A 19507-nucleotide genomic window follows, 5' to 3' on the forward strand; every position below is an offset into this window, starting at 1 on the left:
ATGCCCCGCCGGAAGCAGCGACACCCGCAGCCCGTGAAAGGTGAAGGGGGGCCCGAGGGGGGGGGGTTTCCGAGCGGGGACCTGCCCCTCCCGGCCGGGAGGTGGGGGGCGGGGGGCAGCCCTGGGGGGGGGGCGCTGGGGTTAGGGGGTAGCAGAGCAGCCCAGTGGGGGGGGGGTTGGGCGCTGGGGTTAGGCGGTAGCAGAGCAGCCCGGGGGGGGGGAGGGCGCTGGGGTTAGGGGGTAGCAGAGCAGCCCGGGGGGGGGAGGGCGCTGGGGTTAGGGGGTAGCAGAGCAGCCCGGGGTGGGGAGGGCGCTGGGGTTAGGGGGTAGCAGAGCAGCCCGGGGGGGGGAGGGCGCTGGGGTTAGGGGGTAGCAGAGCAGCCTGGGGGGGGCGCTGGGGTTAGGCGGTAGCAGAGCAGCCCGGGGGGGGGGGGGGAGGGCGCTGGGGGTTAGGGGGTAGCAGAGCAGCCCGGGGGGGGGAGGGCGCTGGGGTTAGGGGGTAGCAGAGCAGCCCGGGGGGGGGGGGCTGGGGTTAGGGGGTAGCAGAGCAGCCTGGGGGGGGCGCTGGGGTTAGGCGGTAGCAGAGCAGCCCGGGGGGGGGGGAGGGCGCTGGGGTTAGGGGGTAGCAGAGCAGCCTGGGGGGGGCGCTGGGGTTAGGCGGAAGCAGAGCAGCCCGGGGCGGGGGGGAGGGGGGAGCTTGGGTTAGGTGGTAGCAGAGCAGCCCGGGGGAGGGGAGGGCGCTGGGGTTAGGCGGTAGCAGAGAAGCCCAGGGGGGGGAGGGGGGCGCTGGGGTTAGGCGGTAGCAGAGCAGCCCGGGGGGGGGGGGGGCGCTGGGGTTAGGGGGTAGCAGAGCAGCCCGGGGGGGGGGCGCTGGGGTTAGGGGGTAGCAGAGCAGCCTGGGGGGGCGCTGGGGTTAGGCGGTAGCAGAGCAGCCTGGGGGGGGGGCGCGCTGGGGCTAGGGGGTAGCAGAGCAGCGTGGGGGGGGTGCTCGGGTTAGGGGGTAGCAGAGCAGCCCGGGGGGGGGGGGGGGAGCTGGGGTTAGCCAGTAGCAGAGCAGCCCAGTGGGGGGGGGGGTTGGGCGCTGGGGTTAGGCGGTAGCAGAGCAGCCCGGGGTGGGGAGGGCGCTGGGGTTAGGCGGTAGCAGAGCAGCCCGGGGTGGGGAGGGCGCTGGGGTTAGGCGGTAGCAGAGCAGCCTGGGGGGGGCGCTGGGGTTAGGCGGTAGCAGAGCAGCCCGGGGGGGGCGGGGGGAGCTGGGGTTAGGCAGTAGCAGAGCAGCCGGGGGGGGGGGGGGGGGTTGGGCGCTGGGGTTAGGCGGTAGCAGAGCAGCCCGGGGGGGGGGGGCGTTAGTGCCCCCGGCTGTAAGATCTTTGCAGCCACGCACCGTGCTGCCGGTCCAAGCGGGGAGGCTGGACGCGAAGCGCCAGGTGCTGCAGGGGAGCCGAAGGATCCCAGTCCAGGAGTGCCCAGAGGTGCTGTCTGTCTAGAGCAGTAGGACACTGGGAGGCAGCCCCCAGACCCTCGTGCGTTCAGCTTTCAGCCCTATCCGTTGCCCTTGCACTGGCCGTCTTCTCGGAGGAGGTGGAGACGCTGTTGCGTCTGTTAGGAAGCTCCTCTTAGGGACATCCCCGCTCCGTTCTGAGGAGCCTGTGGCGATGATTCCCCTGCTCCTGTACGTGGCCTCGCACCAGCTCTCAGCATGTTACACAGCCTAGCTGCAGTAGCTCGGGTACAGCTGAAACAGATGGGCAGGTACTTGGCACAGCCAGGCCGTGCCTCTGCTGCCGCTACCCAGGCTGCTGCAGCCACACGGCTATTGATACTCGCACTCGCTCGTGGTGCAGCCACAGCCTGGGAGAGAGCCCTTGTGCCGGGGGGGATAGGTGGGCAGCTCCCTAGCCCTGGTAGAGGAGCCATGTGAGCGGTTCCTTTCAGGCAGCAGAATCTCTGATTTCTTCCCATTCTTAGCAGGTGGGGAGTAGCCATCAGGGAAGCTGTTCTTCCTCCCCTCCCGGTGAAATGTACAAGGCAGATGGCTCCACACTCCTCTCCTGAAGGCCTCCATGTGGCAGGGGACGAGCAGGAAAGGGTGTGTGGAAGGGCAGAACCCAAGATCTGACCTGAGCCCCAGTGGGCTTTGGTGGGATAACTTGCATGGGCAGGATGCTGTCCTGGGAGCCAGTCTGTGCTCTGCCAAGGGCTCCCTGTGTGGCCCTGGGCCAGTCGCTTTGGGTTTCAGTTCCCCACCAGCACCATGGGAGCGAAAGCTGGCGTGGCTCAGGGGCTGCAGACATTGGGCCAGGTCAGGACTGCGGATAGTCCAGTTGCCATGCAGTGGGGCAAAACCTGCACGTCCTGGGGCTCACGCAAGCCAGCGCACTCTCTCCCCCAACACCCAGCTGTGCTCAGCGTCCCCTGGACTGCACTGACAACTCCCTGGCGAAATGAAATCTAATCTGGTCACCCGAGTCTCCTGTCAGCGTTGCTGCTTGTCTGCAGAGGCGTTGGGCTTTGGGGTGTGGGGACAGAGCTTGCCGGTTTCCCCCACCCTGTTGGGACCAGCACTGCTAATTGTGTGTAGGTGGTCACAGTGCTGGCTAGGCCCTTAGCTGTCACTGGCTAACTGAGAAGCCACGGCCTGTGTGCGGGGCGTGCCTGGACCTTTTAATGCAGTGCTTCTGCCCTGCAGAGTGGCCTGAGGGCATTGGTGTGCTCCACCATGCAGGGCTGGCTGGGTGGCTGGCTCCTCTACCTCCTGTCAGTGTTTCTCCGATCCCCTCGGGTCTCATTTTCTCTTCACGCAGGAAGCGGGTGTGAAGTCCCTGCTGCACGGGGAAAGGGAGGTGCCCGCATTTGTTTCACTCTGCTGCCCCAGTCTTCCCTTGACTTGCCTAGCTCCCCTGTGTGCCGTGGGAGCTCTGATCCAGGACGCTGAAGGCAGCCTGAGCAGGGGTATCGGGACCGAGGGTTTCACCTTTCCCCCCGTGCTGTAGGATGGGAGGCTTGGAGGGCACTTCACGTGCAGCTGGTAGCATGTGGAGGACTCTCCCTGGAGCCACTGCCAAAGCCCCGGTTCCCCATGTGGCTGGGCCCAGCCCTGGCTCCCGGACGCCAGTGGTAACATCCGTTCCCCGTGCCTCCCATGGTTGTGCGGCGGCAAGGAAGAGAGCTGGGCACTCAAGTCCTCAGCCTGTGATAGCGCATTTCCTTGTGCCCCAGCAGTAACTGGCTGGTGCTCCGTGTGTTGCAGCGGACACTGAAGACACTCTCGAGGAGACGCCAGGAGGGGGTCTGGTGCTGCAGAGTGACCTGCTGCTGGGCCAGGACCTGGAGTTTGAGGACAGCAGCGACAGGATCATGGGCTTTGAGAAAGACTCGGAAGGTTTGTCTATGGGCTGTGTGTGTTTTCCAGAGGGAACCTCTAGGCCTGCGGTGACGGGGGAGGCGCCTTCATTGGAGTTGGGTGAGAGCAGCTCTCCGCTAGACCCCAGCGCGGGGCCTGCACTCAGGAGGAGGGAGTGGCTGGCGCTCTCTGCTGGCCACTGGGAGGCTGGTAGTCCAGGCAGCAGCAGCAGCTGTTGCTGGTTGGAGGTGGGGGCGGGAGGGGGAAGCTGGCCCTGTGCTCAGGGTTTTGGGGAGGAAGTTGGTCCTGGGGCCCTTGCACAGGCTCTTCCCTGCAGTCACCCCCGTCCCAGCCTCTGTGTTTCCTGACGGCAACTGCTAGGGCTTCTGGTGGAGCTGGAGTTGTGAAGCTCTGTCTCCAGAGCCCCCTGGAGCCATAAGGGAGCACTGCCCGCAGGACCCAGCACCCTGATGTGTGTCCCCTGGACCCCTGAGGTTCTGGGTGGGGAGAGGCCGGGCAGGGCATGTGCCTCACCCACCCTTGGCTACATTGACTTGTATCTGCCATCATGCTGCCCAGGGGCCTGATTAGCTGGGACCCGGGCGGAGGCTGGGCGGGCGCTTGCCTAGGTCGGGGGAGAGGTGGATGGGGTGGGTCTGACCTCTCACTCTGGGCGTGGGGGTTCCGCTCCCTCGGAGGTGGCCCGGGTTCCTGTGGGACAAGCGCACGACTGCTGAGCTCTGTGCAGAGGAAAGGCAGGGGTCTGTGATGGTGCCTTCCAAGTGAGGCAGGGCCCAGGAGCAGGCCTGCTTTCTTCCTTATGAAATGGGTTGGGTGGGGAGGCCGAGCTGCCTGGCCTCTGGTAGGGTTTTTGTTTGTCACCGTGAAAAGCACAGGCAAGTCCAGAGAGACTGCGAGAGCGCGTGGACGAAGTCAAGACATGAGAGAGCTACAGTCATCTGGGCACCCTTCGTGCCCATAACTAGGGACGGTGTCGCATGCTACCTGTCACTGCAGGGCCGTGGCGAGTTTGCCGGGCAGGGTTGTGGGGACTGCAATTCCTGCGTCAGGTGGCAGAGCCAGGAGTGTGCTGGCGGAGGAGCCCCGGATGGGACAGACCCCAAAGATCTGGATTCTCTTCCTGCCCTGGGGCTGCGGGCCATGACCTTCGGGGTTTTTCTCCCCCAGTGTGTGTGTGCTGCGCTTGTGTGGTGACCAGGGTTGGCATCTACTTTGGGCATCTGCACCGGCACAGCTACGTCAGTGCAGAAAGCCCAGCATAGATCAGCCAGGAGCCTGTCTGTGCCTGGGATCCCGGTCTGTAAAACGGGAGGGTGGGGGAGTGAAGGAATGCTTGCTGGGCTCCGAGACGCCAGGGATAAGTATCACACACAAGCCCAGGAGGCAGTCAGTCATTCCACGTCTGGATGGTGTGCAGTAAATGAGGCAGCGGCTCACGTGCTGAATTAGGAGAATAAACAGAAATATTGAAGAGCTGCTTCATTCCCTGTCCATTCATCCTGTGCACTGAATGAGACAGTCCCTTGGTAAAACAGCACATGCTTCTGTAACTGCAGCCTGCTGTAATGCACACGCTCGGGGGCAGTCCCAGCTCTGTACTGTCAATGGATCAAGCCCTAGGCACATCACCAACCGAATTTATCGCTGAACCACCCCAAGAGCTGTGCTGTTCTGGGCCAGTGCAGCTCAGGGTGCAGGAACAGCGTGGCAGAGCATTTGCAGCTGAGGGGACCTGGCTAAGGAACAAAATTCCAGAAGAGATAGGGGAATGTGACCTCCGGTCATCTAGGAAATGCTGCCAAGTCTTCCTCTCTCAGAAAGCCTGTCCGCCACAGGTGGAACACCCTCCTCTCTTCCCACCTGCGCCCAACTCCCCCAGACCTGCCCCAAGCAGAGTCCTGGCCCTGAAAAGAGAATCCCGGAGGGTGCAGCTGGAAGATGCTCGGCTGGTGCGATGCGTGGCCTTATAAAACCCTTAGATGATAGATGGATTCCTGGCTTCTCGGAGCTGCGCCTCCCAGCTGCACATTTGTAATGTCTGTGCACCAAGCAGAGCTCCCTGGCCCTGGCATCCTCGCAAGGCCCTGCCAGGCATCAGTGGGATCCTGCAGCGACAGGGGATCATTGCAACAGCATCTGTCTCTAACACAGACAACCTTGCATTTGGCGATCTACCAGCACAGAGCGTTGTCCTGCTCACAAGCCAGAGGAGCTTCCCGGAAAGCAGTGACTCGGGAAAGGACTTGTGGGCCAGCTGAACATCAGCTCCCAGGCCACGCTGCAGTGAAGAGGCTAAACGTGATCCTCAGATGTATAAACAGGCAGGTGGTATTACCTCTGTATGTGAAACCGTCGCTGGATGCCGCGTCCACACTGCAAACAGAATATTGATGAATTGGAAGGGGTTCCGTGAAGAGCCACAAGAATGATTTGAGATCTGGAAAGCCTGCTTTGCAGTGAGAGACTGACGAAGCTCAGTTTATTTAGCTCAAGCAAGGGAAAGTGAAGAGGTGACTTAGAGCGTGATCTGGAAGGACCTGCCTGGGGAGGAGATTCTCCTAGCAGATGGCTCTTCAGTCTGGCAGACAAAGGCAAGAGGAGAGCCAGTGTCTGGGAGCTAAAACTGGAGAAATTCTGCTTGGAAATAAGGTGCAGGTGTTTCCCAGTGAGGGGGATTAACCGTGGGACACCTGGCCGGGGGTGTGGGGGATTCTCCAGCCCTGGGAGGAGTTAGAAGACGGGGCACTCTTGTTTTTTGAAGATCTGCTCCGGCTCAGGCCAACAGTTCTGGGCTTGATGCAGGAGTCCCTGGAGGAGGGTCTGGGGCCTGTTCTGCAGATGGTCACACTCACTGGCTGCAATGGCCTTAGATCTCTGAGCTCCAATCAGCAGAGTAATGTTGCTGGAGGAGTCTCCATTACCCCAGCAGTGAAGATCTATGCAGAGATGTCATTTAGGCGGGTGACCATAAGAGACCGTGTCCCCCTGTGGATGGGGCCCTGGGCCGGCAGCCCGGATGTCTTCCTGCCTCTGTCACTGACCTGTGGCAAGTCCTGCACTCGGTGCCTCCTTGCCCCTATCCGCAGACAGGATCGTAGCCCTGACCTCTGCAGAGCACTCCAGGGTCTCTGGGGGCAAAGTGCAAAGATGCTACAAAGGTTTCTGGGGGTTAGTGGCGCAGAGGCTGGGCCGTGTGCTCAGCTGGGTGTGCTGATCGGGCTTGCACTGCATGCCCGTGTGGCTGCTGGCCCCACCCCTCCTGGTGTTCGCTAGCCCTCGGCATGGGGCTTGGACGAGGCCCAGCCCGTGTCCTTGCCAAGCACTGCATGGGCTCTCAGTGCAGCGGGGGAGAGGAGAGCTCGGCACTGGCACAAGGGCTGGGCCCTCCGTACTAAACAGTGCAGGAGCCTTGGCAGGTTCCCCAGAGCTGGTCCCGCTGGGGCCTGCTCTAACCAGAGCTGTCCCTCGGCCTCCCCTGGGCAGATCCCGCGAGCGCTGCTGCTGTGCGAGTGGGCCTGTTCTCCAGCCTGCTCTTGGCCCCACAGCAGTTCACGTGTGGGTCCTGCAGCACATAGGCTCTTTCTGGGATGGTCACCGAGGATGCAGAGCTCTCTCGTTGGAAGGGACCATTGTTATCATCTAGTCTGACCTCCTGCATCACGCAGGCCAGAGAACCCGCCCAGTGAGTCCTGCCTTGGCTCCAGAACTTCCAACAGAGCTAGAACGGCGCTTGTAGACATACGCCAAGCCTGGGCCTAAAAACGGCAAGGGCTGGAGACTCCACCGCAGCCCTCGGCCGGTTGTTCCAGTGGAGCATCCCGCTGGGAGCACGTGGTCAGTTAGGGGTCTGAGTAGATACAAGTCCTGTTCTGACTCTCTGCCCTCAGGACAGCCCCCCGAGCTGTAACTCGCTGTCCCTGGATGCAGGATTGTACGGTTGGCTGGGTTAGTGAGCCCAGTTTCGCAAGCAATTCCAATTGCTCGGTATGTTTGACCTGCCCCCATCATTTAGCGACCTACTTTGACCCCTGTGCCAGGGTGGGCATTGTCCAGTGTTCCCATCGTGCCTAGGAGCCTACCTATGGACCAGGCTCCCATTGTGCTAGGGGCTGTACAGCCAGAACACCCTGTCCCAAGGCGCTGACTGCCTAAGACAAGAAGTGGACACAGACAACGGTGGGGGTACAAGGGAACAGTGTGACTGTATTGGTCAGCATGATGGGCAGTGGGCTGAGCCCACCAGCAGGCTACCCTTTGTCAGGCTTTCGTAGGCCTCAGAGCAAAGCGGGCGCTGACGGAGGGTAATGAGTTTAGTGGAACTTTGCAGGGAACCCCCCAAGTGAGAGGCAGCCAGGGAGAAAACACTGGGGTACTTGTTTAAAATGTAACAAGTGGGTGCTAGTGCTTGATCAGCAGCAGGTGTCGACCTTCGATTGTGAGAGAGAAATTGCTTGTCTTCGCTTTCTAGGCCCTGCACAGATGGTTTGGTGCCCTAGAGAAGGGGGAGCCAGTGGAGGGACATGGTCAGAGTGCGCCAGACTAGGACAGAGGTCTCTGCAGCAGAATTCTGAGTGGATCGGAGTGCGACAAGATTGCCTCTGTCAAGGCCGGAGGGCAGGATGTTGCAGTAACTGAGATGTGAGCCTGGCGGAAGGTTTTAGTTGGGCGGATGGACAGATTAGGCTGGATCCAAGAGCTGTTGTGCAGAAAGAATCGGCAAGATTTAGACACAGCCTGCAAGTGAGGGCCTAGAACAAGGTCCGAGTCGAAGACGATGCTCAGGTGATGGGCCTGAGTGACAGCTGGATGGTGGAGGTGTCCTCAGCGATCGAGAAAGGAGGTAGCAGGCAGATGACATGGGGAAGATTAAGAAGCTCTGTTTTAGCCATGTTGCACTTTAGCTAATAAGGTGTGCGGGGAGAAGAGAAGGGGACCAAGGACAGAGCCCTGTGGAACCCCCACAGAAAGAGAAGAGGATCCTCCAAAGGACGTGCTGAAGGAGCAAATGGAGCAGTAGGAGAACCAGGAGAGAACAGAGTCATGGAAACCAAGAAGAAGTGGGTTGTAGCCCACGAAAGCTTATGCTCTAATAAATTTGTTAGTCTCTAAGGTGCCACAAGTACTCCTGTTATTTTTGCGGATACAGACTAACACGGCTGCTACTCTGAAACAAGGCAAGACAAGGCTGCAAGCAGAGGAGCATGGTCAGCAGGTGAAAGGCAGCTAACAGCTCAAGGAGGGTGAAGATGGAGCGCTGGTTCTGAGCTTGGGCTAGGGAGAGGTCATCAGAGATGTCAGCAAGAGCAGTTTCAGTGGAGAGTAAGGGATGGAAGCAAGGTCAGAGAGGGTCTCTGATGGAGTTGAGGAGAGGAACTCCAGACTGATATTGTAGAAAGTGAACATAAGAACGGCCATACTGGGTCAGAGAAATAGTGGCCGGTGACAGATGCTCCAGAGGGAATGAACAGAGCAGTTATCGAGTGATCCATCCCCTGTCGTCCAGTCCCAGTCAGAGGGTTAGGGAACTACTCCTGGTGGAATTCTGTGCCAAAAGAATAAAAATTCTGCGTGCAATATTTTAAAATTCTGCATCTTCTATTTGTCAAAATAACACAATATAATCATGCCAGCTTCAATTATTTTGGTAATTTATTTCAAAATACCTGTCAGCAAGTATGTCTGTAACAATACTGGCAACAAAAAAGATTCAGGAAATGTTTTTTGACAAATAGATTCCTTACTAGGCATATTAATACAGAGCTCTGAGTAGTAATTCATTTAAACTACAATACAGAACCGGATTTCCCGCACCCCTCAGAAGTAGTGCAAATGCTGGGGGGAGTCGGGGTAACGGAGGAGCTGAGGGAGAGGGAAGTAATTGCTGGGCAGGAGCCTGGGAGTGAACCTGGAGGGTTGTTGGGTGTGGGTGGGATAAGTATGGAACAGGGGTTTTTTTGGCAGGGAGGGGGGAGGTTGTTTGGGAGTTGGGGGGCCTCCCCATGCAGACCCTGGCTGACCCCAGCCTCTCTCATTCAGTCAGGCACATCTGCCCTGTCCCCATGTGTCACTGCACCTTCTCTCCCCCATGTGTTTCTACACCCCCACTTGGCCACTTCCCCCCCATCCCCAGTATCCCTGCACCCCCATTCTGCCCCTGGCTCAATGCTGCCATCTCACTGGCTCTTGTGCCCCTCCCTGGTTTGTCCCCCCCCCACTGGCCCTTCTGAACCCCAATCTGTGGTCCGTGTCCCCCCCCAGAAGCTCCATGTGTCCCACTCTGGTCATCCTCCCCTATATCCTGTCTCACCTGGCCCCCTCCCTCTCTGCAGCTCCTTCAGCCCCGAGCCAGCTGCCCTCTCTTCTGGTGCCACAGCAGCCCCTGGTGGCCAAAAGGTGTAACTGCAGCACCTCCCCTGCTGAATCTATTTTTGGGGATGGGGGGGATCTGCAGGGGACATGAATCATAGAATATCAGGGTTGGAAGGGACCTCAGGAGGTATCTAGTCCAACCCCCTTCTCAAAGCAGGACCAATCCCCAACTAAATCATCCCAGCCAGGGCTTTGTCAAGCCGGGCCTTAAAAACCTCTAAGGATGGGGGGGATAGCTCAGTGGTTTGAGCATTGGCCTGCTAAACCCCGGGTTGTAAGTTCAATCCTTGAGGGGGCCATTTAGGGATCTGGGGCAAAAATCTGTCTGGGGATTGGGCTATGATTCCACCACCTCCCTAGGTAACGCATTCCAGTGCTTCACCACCCTCCTAGTGAAAAAGTGTTTCCTAATATCCAACCTAGACCTCCCCTACTGCAACTTGAGACCATTGTTCTGTCTTCTGCCACCACTGAGAACAGCCAAGCTCCATCCTCTTTGGAACCCCCCTTCAGGTAGCTGAAAGCAGCTATCAAATCCCGCCTCATTCTTCTCTTCTGCAGACTAAATGGGCCTAGTTCCCTCAGCCTCTCCTCATAAGTAGGGGGCTGGGCACATGAATCATTTTCGTTGCACTCCGCTGACTCTCTCCAATTTGTCCACATCCCTTCTGTAGTGCAGGGCCCAAAACTGGACGCAATACTCCAGATGTGGCCTCACCAGTGCCGAATAGAGGGGAATAATCACTTCCCTCGATCTGCTAGCAATACTCCTACTAATGCAGCCCAATATGCCATTGGCCTTCTTGGCAACAAGGGCACACTGCTGACTCATATCCATCTTCTCGTCCACTGTAACCCCCAGGTCCTTTTCTGCAGCACTGCTGCTTAGCCAGTCGGTCCCCAGCCTGTAGCAGTGCATGGGATTCTTCCGTCCTAAGTGCAGGACTCTGCACTTGTCCTTCTGCACATGCACAGTGGCGCAGAATTCCTCCTGGAGTAGGACACCTGGAGCATGCGGTTCCATCCTTGACTATTTTGGCTAGTAGCCATTAATGGACCTATTCTTTGTGACCGTATCTAATTATTTATGAACCCAGTTATACTTTTGGCCTTCACAGCATCCCCTGGCAACGAGTTCCACAGGCTGACTGTGCATCATGTGAAGAAATACTTCCTTTTGTTTGTTTTAAACCTGCTGCCTATTAATTTCATTGGGTGACCCCCAGTTCTTGTTGAGAAGGAGTAAATACCACTTCCTTATTCACTTTCTCCACACCAGTCATAATTTTATAACCTCAATCATAGACTCATAGACTTTAAGGTCAGAAGGGACCATTGTGGTCATCTAGTCTGACCTCCCGCATGATGCAGGCCACAAAAGCTGACCCACCCACTTTCCCTTAACTCAGCTGTTGAAGTCTCCAGATCGTGATTTAAAGACTTCAAGTCGCAGAGAATCCTCCAGCTTGCGACCCCTGCCCTATCGCCCCTTAGTCGTCTCTTTTCCAAGCTGAAAAGTCAGTCTTATTAATCTTTTCTCATGTGGAAGCTGTTCCATACCCCTAATCATTTTTCCTGCCTTTCTATCTACTTTTTCAAATTCCAATATATCTTTTTTTTGAGATGGGGCAACCAGAACTGCTCGCAGTATTGAAGGTATGGCTGGACCATGGATTTATACAGTGGCAATATAATATTTATTGGCTGATTATCTACCCCTTTCCTTTTGGTTCCTACCATTCGGTTAGCTTTTTTGGCGGCTGCTGCACATTCAGCAGATATTTTCAGAGAACTGTTCACAATGCCCTCATGATCTTTCTTGAGTGGTAACAGCTGATTTAGACCCCATCATTGTGTATGTAGAGTTCAGATTGGTTTCCAATGCGCATTACTTTGTATTGGTCAACACTGAATTTCATCTGGCATTTTGTTGCCCAGTCACCCAGTTTTGTAAGATCCCTTTGGAACTCCTCGCACTGCTTCGGACTTAACTATCCGGAGTAGTTTTGTATCGTTTGCCCCTTTTTCCAGATCATTACGAATATGTTGAACAGCGCCGGTCCCAGTGCAGACCCCTGGGGGATCCTGCTGTTTACCTCTCTCCACTGTCAAAACTGACCCTTTATTCTTGCCCCTTATTTCCTGTTTTGTAACCAGTTACTGATCCATGAGATGACCTTCCCTCTTACTGCAGAATTACAGAATCCTAGGGATAGAAGGGACTGCAAGAGTCATCTAGTCTAACCCCCTAATCTAATCCCATGTTTGCTTAAGAGCCATTGCGAGGGATCTTGTCAACGGCTTTCTGAAAGTCCAAGTACGCTATATCCACTGGATCCCCCTTGTCCACATGCTTGTTGAGCCCCTCAGAGAATTCTAATTGTTGAGGCAGGATTTCCTTTTACAAAAACCATGTTGACTCTTCCTCCAACATATCGTGTTCCTCTGTGTCTGATAATTCTGTTCTTTCCTATAGTTTCAACCAATTTGCCTGTTACTGAAGTCAGGCTTACCAGCCTGTAATTGCCAGGATCACCTCTGGAGTCCTTTTTAAAAAAATTGGCATCATATTAACTATCCTCCAGTCATCTGGTACAGAGACTGACTTAAGCAATAGGTTACATACCACAGTTAGTTCTTCAGAACTCTTGGGTGAATCCCATCTGGTCCTGGTGACCTATTCCTCCCTAATTTATCCATTTGTTCCAGAATCTTCTCCACTGACACCTCAATCTGGGACAGCTCCTCAGATTTGTCACCTAAAAAGACTGGCTGAAGTATGGGAATTTCCCTCAGGTGATCTGCAGTGAAGACTGATGCAAAGAATTAATGTAACTTGTCTGCAATGGCCTTGTCATCCTTGAGTGCTCCATTAGCACCTCGATTGTCCAGTGGTCCTACTGCTTGTCTGGCAGGCCTCCTGCTTATGATATACTTAAAAAAACAGCAAAAAAATTTTTTAGTCTTTTCTAGTTGCTCTTCATATTCTTTTTTTTACCTGCCTAATTAAATTTTGTACGACTTGTCAGAGTTTATCCTTTCTATTTTCCTCAGTAAGATTTGACTTACAATCTTTAGGGGGTGTCTCTTTGTCTCTGACTGCTGCTTTTACTCCGTTTAGCAAGGAGGGCGTTCTTTTGGTTGACTTACAGTTTCCTTTGTTTGCGGGGGAGGGTGTACATAGGGTTTGAGCCTCTGTGATGGAGGTGGTAAAAAGTTTCCATGCACTCTTGTGACTGCTCCTTTTATGTTCCACTTAACTAGCCGCCTTGTTCTTGTGGAGTTCCCCGTTTTGAAGTTAAATGCTCCTGTGGGGGGTTTCTTTTGTATTTCCCCCCTAGAAGGATGTTCCATTTAATTACATTATGGTCACTATTACCGAGCAGTTCAACTCCATTCAACGCTTGGATCAGATCCTGTGCGCTGCCACGTAGGACAAAGGCCATGCCTACACTGCTGCGATTGATGCAGTGCAGTCGATTTAGTGGGTCTGGTGAAGACCTGCTGAGTTGATGGGAGAGCGCTCTCCTGACACGGTCTGTACTCCATCTCCCCAAGAGGCAGAAGCTACGTTAAGGGGAGAGCATCTCCCGTCGACATCGTGGGGGGTAGACACCACTGTACGTTGACTTGAGTTATGTAACTTACGTGACTGACCTAGTGCAAGTTAGATCGACTTGCAGCCTTATGTAGAGCAGCCCTAAGTCAAGACTTGCCTCTCCCCCGGGGGTTCCAGGGCTGGCTGCTCAAGCGGCAGTCATTAATGGTGTCTAGAAATGTTCTTTGCATCCTATCCTGAAGTTACCTGTTCCCAGTCAATAGGGGGATAGTTGACGTCTCCCATTACTGCATTTTCTATTTTTATAGACTCTCTAATCGCCCTGAGCATTTCCCAGTCTCCATCACCATCCTGGCCAGGTGGTCAGTAGTATATCCCTACTGCTATACTCTTCTTATTCACGCATGGAATTTCTATCCATAGAGAGAGAGTCTGTGGTACTGTTTGAGTCATTTAAGATTTTTTTACTCTATGCTTTTTTTCACTTATAGTGCTCCTCCCCAACCAGCACGACCTGTTCTGTCCTACCAGGGTACAAAATGTATAGGAATTACAGTGTCGCATTGATTATCATCAGTCTACCAAGTTTCCATGTTTCCTATTATATCAACAGCCTCATTTAATACCAGGCACTCAGGTTCACCCATCTTACTATTTAGACTTCTTGCATTTGTAAACAAGCACTTATAAAATTTGTCAATATTTAGTTGTCTGCCTTGTTGTGATGTCACTGAATAGGACTCTCTCTCTTGTTTGACTCCTGCCTGCACTTTATCAATTTCTGTCCTCTCCCCTTTACTAGGCTATAGAGAATCCCTGTTAATAGATCCTCCCCTAAGGGATGCCTCTGTCCGAATCACGTGCTCCTCCGTACCTGTCGGGTCTCCCCCAGCCCTTCGTTTAGAAACTCCTCTATGACCTTTTTAATTTGACATGCCAGCAGTCTGGTTCCATTTTGGTGTGGGTGGAGCCCATCCTGCTTGTATAGGCTCCTCCCTCCTAATAAATCTAAACCCCTCCTCCCTACACCATCGTCTCATCCACGCAGTGAGACCCTGCAGTTCTGCCTGTCTAACTGGCCCTGCGCGTGGAACTGGAAGCATTTCAGAGAATGGCTACCATGGAGTCCTGGACTTCAATCTCTTACCTAGCAGCCAACTTTGGGCTCCAGGACCTCTCTCCTATCCTTCCCTATGTCATTGGTACCTACATGTACCATGGCCACCGGCTCCTCCCCAGCACTGTGTATTCAGTGAGCTTACTGATGAAGGGGGAAGCAGAGCTGGGGTGGTAGTTGGAGAGGCAAATGGGTTTTTAAGGGGGGAGAAACTAAAGACAGCTGGTCCTGGCTGGAGCCTGAGGGGAGGGTGGGGACGAGAGTGAGCACAAGGCAGATGAGGAGGCTGGATGGGGTCCCTGGAGTTAGAGGAAGAGAACAGACAGGAAACCTCTGCATCTGTGATAGGGGATGGTCCCAGGGGTTTTATCCATTTTCTGGAACAAGCAGCGAGGCCCCATGCAGGGAGCTGCGGAGACGGGAGGGGGAGGGCTTGAGGAGCCAGTGGCAGGTGCTGGGGTTCGGCTCTGTTGGAGAAGCAGTGCTGTCTGGGAAGATGGCATTTCCGTGAGCCCACTGCTGCAAAGCTCGCTGGCCCAGTGTGTCCATGGGCTGCTCCTGCGCCTCTCAGGGCCTGGAGTGCAGCTGTCTGCATCTGTCTCCTGCTCCAGTGGCCACTGGATGCCAGCCCTGTGCTCCCTTGGCCCAGGCTGCCAGCAGGACAGCATGGGGCACCTTGGCATTGCCCCTGACTGCCATCTGTCCAGCTCGGGCACTGCAGGGACGGTTCTCAGCTCAGCTGCCTAGCTTCGGCTGTGCCCTTGCCATGGGGAGACCCTGCTCTGTGGGCGGTCAGTGCAGGGCCAGCTAGCCCCCTTGCCAGCTCTCATGCTGGTTTAATGGCCTCTCTGAGGGCCTGGCCAGCAGGTGTAGAGGAAACCACTGCAGTTCCACAGAGTGGGGGTCCTGCGTGGGCAGGCCCACCTGTTGAGAACTGGTGTCTGCTGGGGTGTCCTGTGCAAATGCCTCTGTGGCCTGGTGGGTGGGCGCTGCCCAAAGGGGAGGGGCTCATGGATGGCTATTCCGGGGGGGCTCCTGCACTGGGACCAGTGCCCTTCAACACATTCCTAAATGATGTGGGGGGAAAAGATGTAAGCACTGAGGTGGCAAAGTCCAAAGCAGACTGCAAAGAGCTACAAAAAGCGCTCACAAAACTGGGTGACTGGGCAAGAAAATGGCAGGTGAAATTCAGTGTTGATCAGTGCAAAGTAATGCACATTGGAAACCATCATCCCACCTATACATATAAAATGACATGGTCTAAATTAGCTGTTGCCCTTTAAGAAAGAGATTGTGGAGTCATAGATAGTTCTCAGAAAACATCCACTCAGTGTGCAGCGGCAGTCAAAGAGGCGAACAGAACGTAGGATCCATTAGGAGAGAGCTGGATAATAAGACAGAAAATATCATATTGCCTCTATATAAACCCCTGGTACACCCACATCTTGAATTCTGCGTGCAGATGTAGTTGCCCCATCTCAAAAAAAATCTATTGGAATGGGAAAAGGTATGGAAAAGAGCAACAAAAATTATTAGGGGTATGGAACGGCTTCTGTATGAGGAGAGATTAACAAGCCTGGGACCTTTCAGCTTGGAAAAGAGATGACTAAGGGGGGGATATGATAGAGGTCTATAAAATCATGACTGGTGTGGAGAAATTGAATAAGGAAGTGTTATTTACTCCTTCTCATAACACAAGAACTAGGGGTCACCAAATGAAATTACTAGGCAGCAGGTTTAAAACACACAAAAGGAAGTTCTTCTTCACATAACAGAGTCAACCTCGGGATGTTGTGAAGGCCAAGACTGTAATAGGGGTCAAAAAGAATGAGAGAAGTTCCTAGAGGACAGGTCCATCAATGGCTGTTAGCCAATGTGGTCAGGACGCAGCCCCACACGCTGGGTGTCCCCTAGCCTCTGGCTGCCAGCTGCTGGGACTGATGACAGGCTCGGGCTCACTAGATCATGGCCATTCCCACTAAAGCGTCTGGCACCGGCCGCTGTCAGGACACTGGGCTGACCCAGCCTGGCCGTTCTTGTGTCCAGCCCAGAGGGGAGGGGCTTGTGGGTGGCTGCTGGGGGTGTGTGGCCTCTGCGCTGACTCCTCCCCTCTCCCTGCGGCGTTTGCAGTGGACTCCCTGGTGGGGAAGATCACCATCCCGGCCTACTCGCTGAGCGACGACGACTACTCCAGCTACCGGCAGCTGAGCGTGGAGAGTGACCCCGAGGAGGGGCGGGAGCCTGGCCCCCCAGCCCTGCCTTGCCCTCAGTGTGGCCTGCAGCTGGCCGTGCGCTTGGGGCAGAGCTGCCCGCAGTGTGCGGGGGCCGAGGAGGGCCGGGGCCAGCGTGTGGTCTACTCCTGTCAGCTCTGCCCCTTCGCCTCCCACTACTCCAGCCACCTCAAGCGCCACATGAAGACCCACAACGGCGAGAAGCCTTTCAAGTGCCCGCATTGCGACTATGCCTCGGCCCAGCTGGTGAACCTGACGCGGCACAAGCGCACACACACGGGCGAGAGGCCCTACCGCTGCCAGGCCTGCAGCTTCGCCTGCAGCAGCCTGGGCAACCTGCGGCGCCACGAGCGCATCCACAGCCAGGACAAGCCCTTCCAGTGCAGCGCCTGCGACTACCGCTGCAACCAGCGCCGCAACCTCAAGCGCCACCTGCTGAGCCACCGCCCGGCGGAGGAGGGGCCCTGCAGCCGGGACAAGGCCCAAGGTAGGGGGGCAGGAAATGCCCAGCACATGGGCCGCTCCAGGGCAGCCTTGCTGGGCCAGTGGGGGTAGGGCTGCAGGGCCCTGGCAGGAGAAGCCGGTGTGGTCACTGGCCTCCAGGGGCAGCTCCTGCTCTGGGGGGTCTGGGCGCCTGGGCGGAACGGAGCCCCCCACACGCTGCACCTCAAACACCATCCAGCAGCCGGGACAGGTCCCTCCTCGGCCCAGTCCCTCCCCACCTGGCACTCGCTCTGGGGAGGAGACGTGTGGGCCGGGGGGAGCAGGGGCAGGGAGGAGGGGGCTGGACATGGCAGGCAGGGGAGGGAGGAGGTCCCCGCCCCCAGTCTCACAGCTGCCCTCTGCCCTGTCCTGCAGAGCCGCTGCTGCCGGAGCTGAGCCTGCACGTGAGCGCTGCGGGCAGCCCCCTCCTGCCTGGCTGCGCCCGCCTGCGGGGCGACGAGACAGACGCCTTGCCGGAGCTGCTCTTCCCCTTCACCTGCCGCATGTGCGGGCTGGTGCTGGACGACGGCTTGGCGCAGGACGAGAGCCTGGTCGAGCAGATCTGCAGCCGCTGCAGCCTGGCCGTGCTGAGCGCCGAGCCGGGCGACAGCCCCCCCGAGAGCGGTGCCAAGGGCTTCTCCTGCAGCCTGTGCTCCTTCGCCACGCACTACCCCAACCACCTGGCCCGCCACATGAAGACGCACAGCGGCGAGAAGCCCTTTGCCTGCCCCCTCTGCCCCTACGCCTCCGCCCACCTGGACAACCTCAAGCGGCACCAGCGTGTGCACACGGGCGAGCGGCCCTACAAGTGCCAGCTCTGCGACTACGCCTGTGGCAACCTGGCCAACCTCAAGCGGCACGGCCGCATCCACTCCGGCGACAAGCCCTTCCGCTGCGGCCTGTGCAGCTACCGCTGCAACCAGAGCATGAACCTCAAGCGCCACATGCTACGCCACACGGGGGAGAAGCCGTTCCGCTGCCGCCACTGCCCCTACACCACCGGCCACTGGGACAACTACAAGCGCCACCAGAAGATCCACGGCCCTGCTGCTGAGGGTTGGGCCAGCCCCCCGAGTGCCAAGCCCCGGCTGGCCCTGCCGCCCCCGGCTGCCTCCCTGCCCTAGGACCTGGGCCTGCCAGAGCAGGTGCATGGCCGGGGGCTGAAATGCTGCTGCTGGGAGCGAGGGAAGTGCCCCCTGCTGGCACGGCCTTGCTGGGCCTGTCCCTTCCTAGGGGGCATGGGGAGGAGCGAGTGCCTACGCAGCGGCTGGGGGGGCCTGGCCATGGGAGCAGGGCCCAGCAGTGCTGCAGGTTCCCCCCTCAGACAGGCTGGGCCTGGCCTGGGCCGTGGGAAGCAGAACTCAGACCCATTGCTGCCCAGTAACCCAAGCTCCTCACCCCAGCCATGCCCAGCAGTGTCACTGCTTGGAATAAAAGCCTCTGCGTCCTGCAGGGCCGGGCAATGGCTGCCACCTTGCGTCCTCCCCGCGCCCATGGAGTCTGAGCCCCCAGTAGGCACTAGAGGGCTGGGTTGGGGACCCCTCCTCTGTCCCGTGAGGTTCAGGCCAAGCAGCGCCCCAGCTGTGTGTAGCTGCTGTCGGGGGAGGGAACAGACCCCCCCCAATCATACACAGCTGTTCCTTGGAGCAGTTCTGCCTGGGCAATGGGGGCTCCGGGGCTAGGAGGCCAAGTGCTCCAGGGCACCGCTCAGCTGCTGCCACCAGCCGGCCTCTGCCCGGGCAGCGCGCGGCAGCCTTGTCAGTGACCTCCGAGCGTAGCCCCTTCCCTCCTCCAGCGTCCTCGGGTGCAGCAGGGAGGGAGGGGCGGGGGGGAGGCTGGCCTGGCCCCCCGACCCGGGGTGCATCTCAAGGCTGTGTAATTTATATTGTGTATAAAAGCATTAAAGTCAGTTTGGGTAGCTGGCCTCACTCTTTGGGGTGCAGAGCGGCGTCTGGCCAAGCCCGGGGGGGTGAGCGATACTGAGCCCCTCGTCCCCCAGGCACGGCCAAGAGCTGCTCAGGGGGCTCCGGCAAAGGGGTCACAGCAGCACTGCTGCCGTTTCTGCCCGAGTGCGACGCCATGTAAGTGCTGATGTCACACGGCCCCAAGCGTCCCTGGCTTGCGGGGGTTATGTGCGCTCAGCCGGGAGCCTGGCCCCACAGCACGGGGGCAGGGCCTGTGCCCCCTGCTCCAACGCAGGCACACAGGGATTTAAAGTCACCCGCTGGGGCTCTGGCTCTCAGCCGACCAGGGCATGGACCTACAGGGGGTCGGTGCCGGGGGCCCAGCTGGAGTTATGGGCTGCTGCTGCCCTCCCTCCCCGCCCCCCTCCGAGCCCCACAGCCTGGGCAAGGCCACCCCACTCCACAGCCACACACCGGTTACCA

The 19507-nt window shown here is 57.3% G+C and overlaps 1 protein-coding gene across 1 annotated transcript; it reads left to right on the forward strand.

Moving 5' to 3' along the window:
• ZNF513 (zinc finger protein 513) lies at nt 1-18244 on the forward strand. Its single transcript, XM_065401401.1, has 4 exons — nt 1-40; nt 3248-3379; nt 16537-17124; nt 17496-18244. The coding sequence occupies exons 1-4, from the start codon at nt 1-3 to the stop codon at nt 18242-18244; spliced, it is 1509 nt and encodes a 502-aa protein (XP_065257473.1).
• The last annotated feature ends 1263 nt before the right edge of the window (nt 18245-19507 follow it).

The sequence above is a fragment of the Emys orbicularis genome, chromosome 3, assembly GCF_028017835.1.
Source record: "Emys orbicularis isolate rEmyOrb1 chromosome 3, rEmyOrb1.hap1, whole genome shotgun sequence".
NCBI lineage: Eukaryota > Metazoa > Chordata > Testudines > Emydidae > Emys > Emys orbicularis.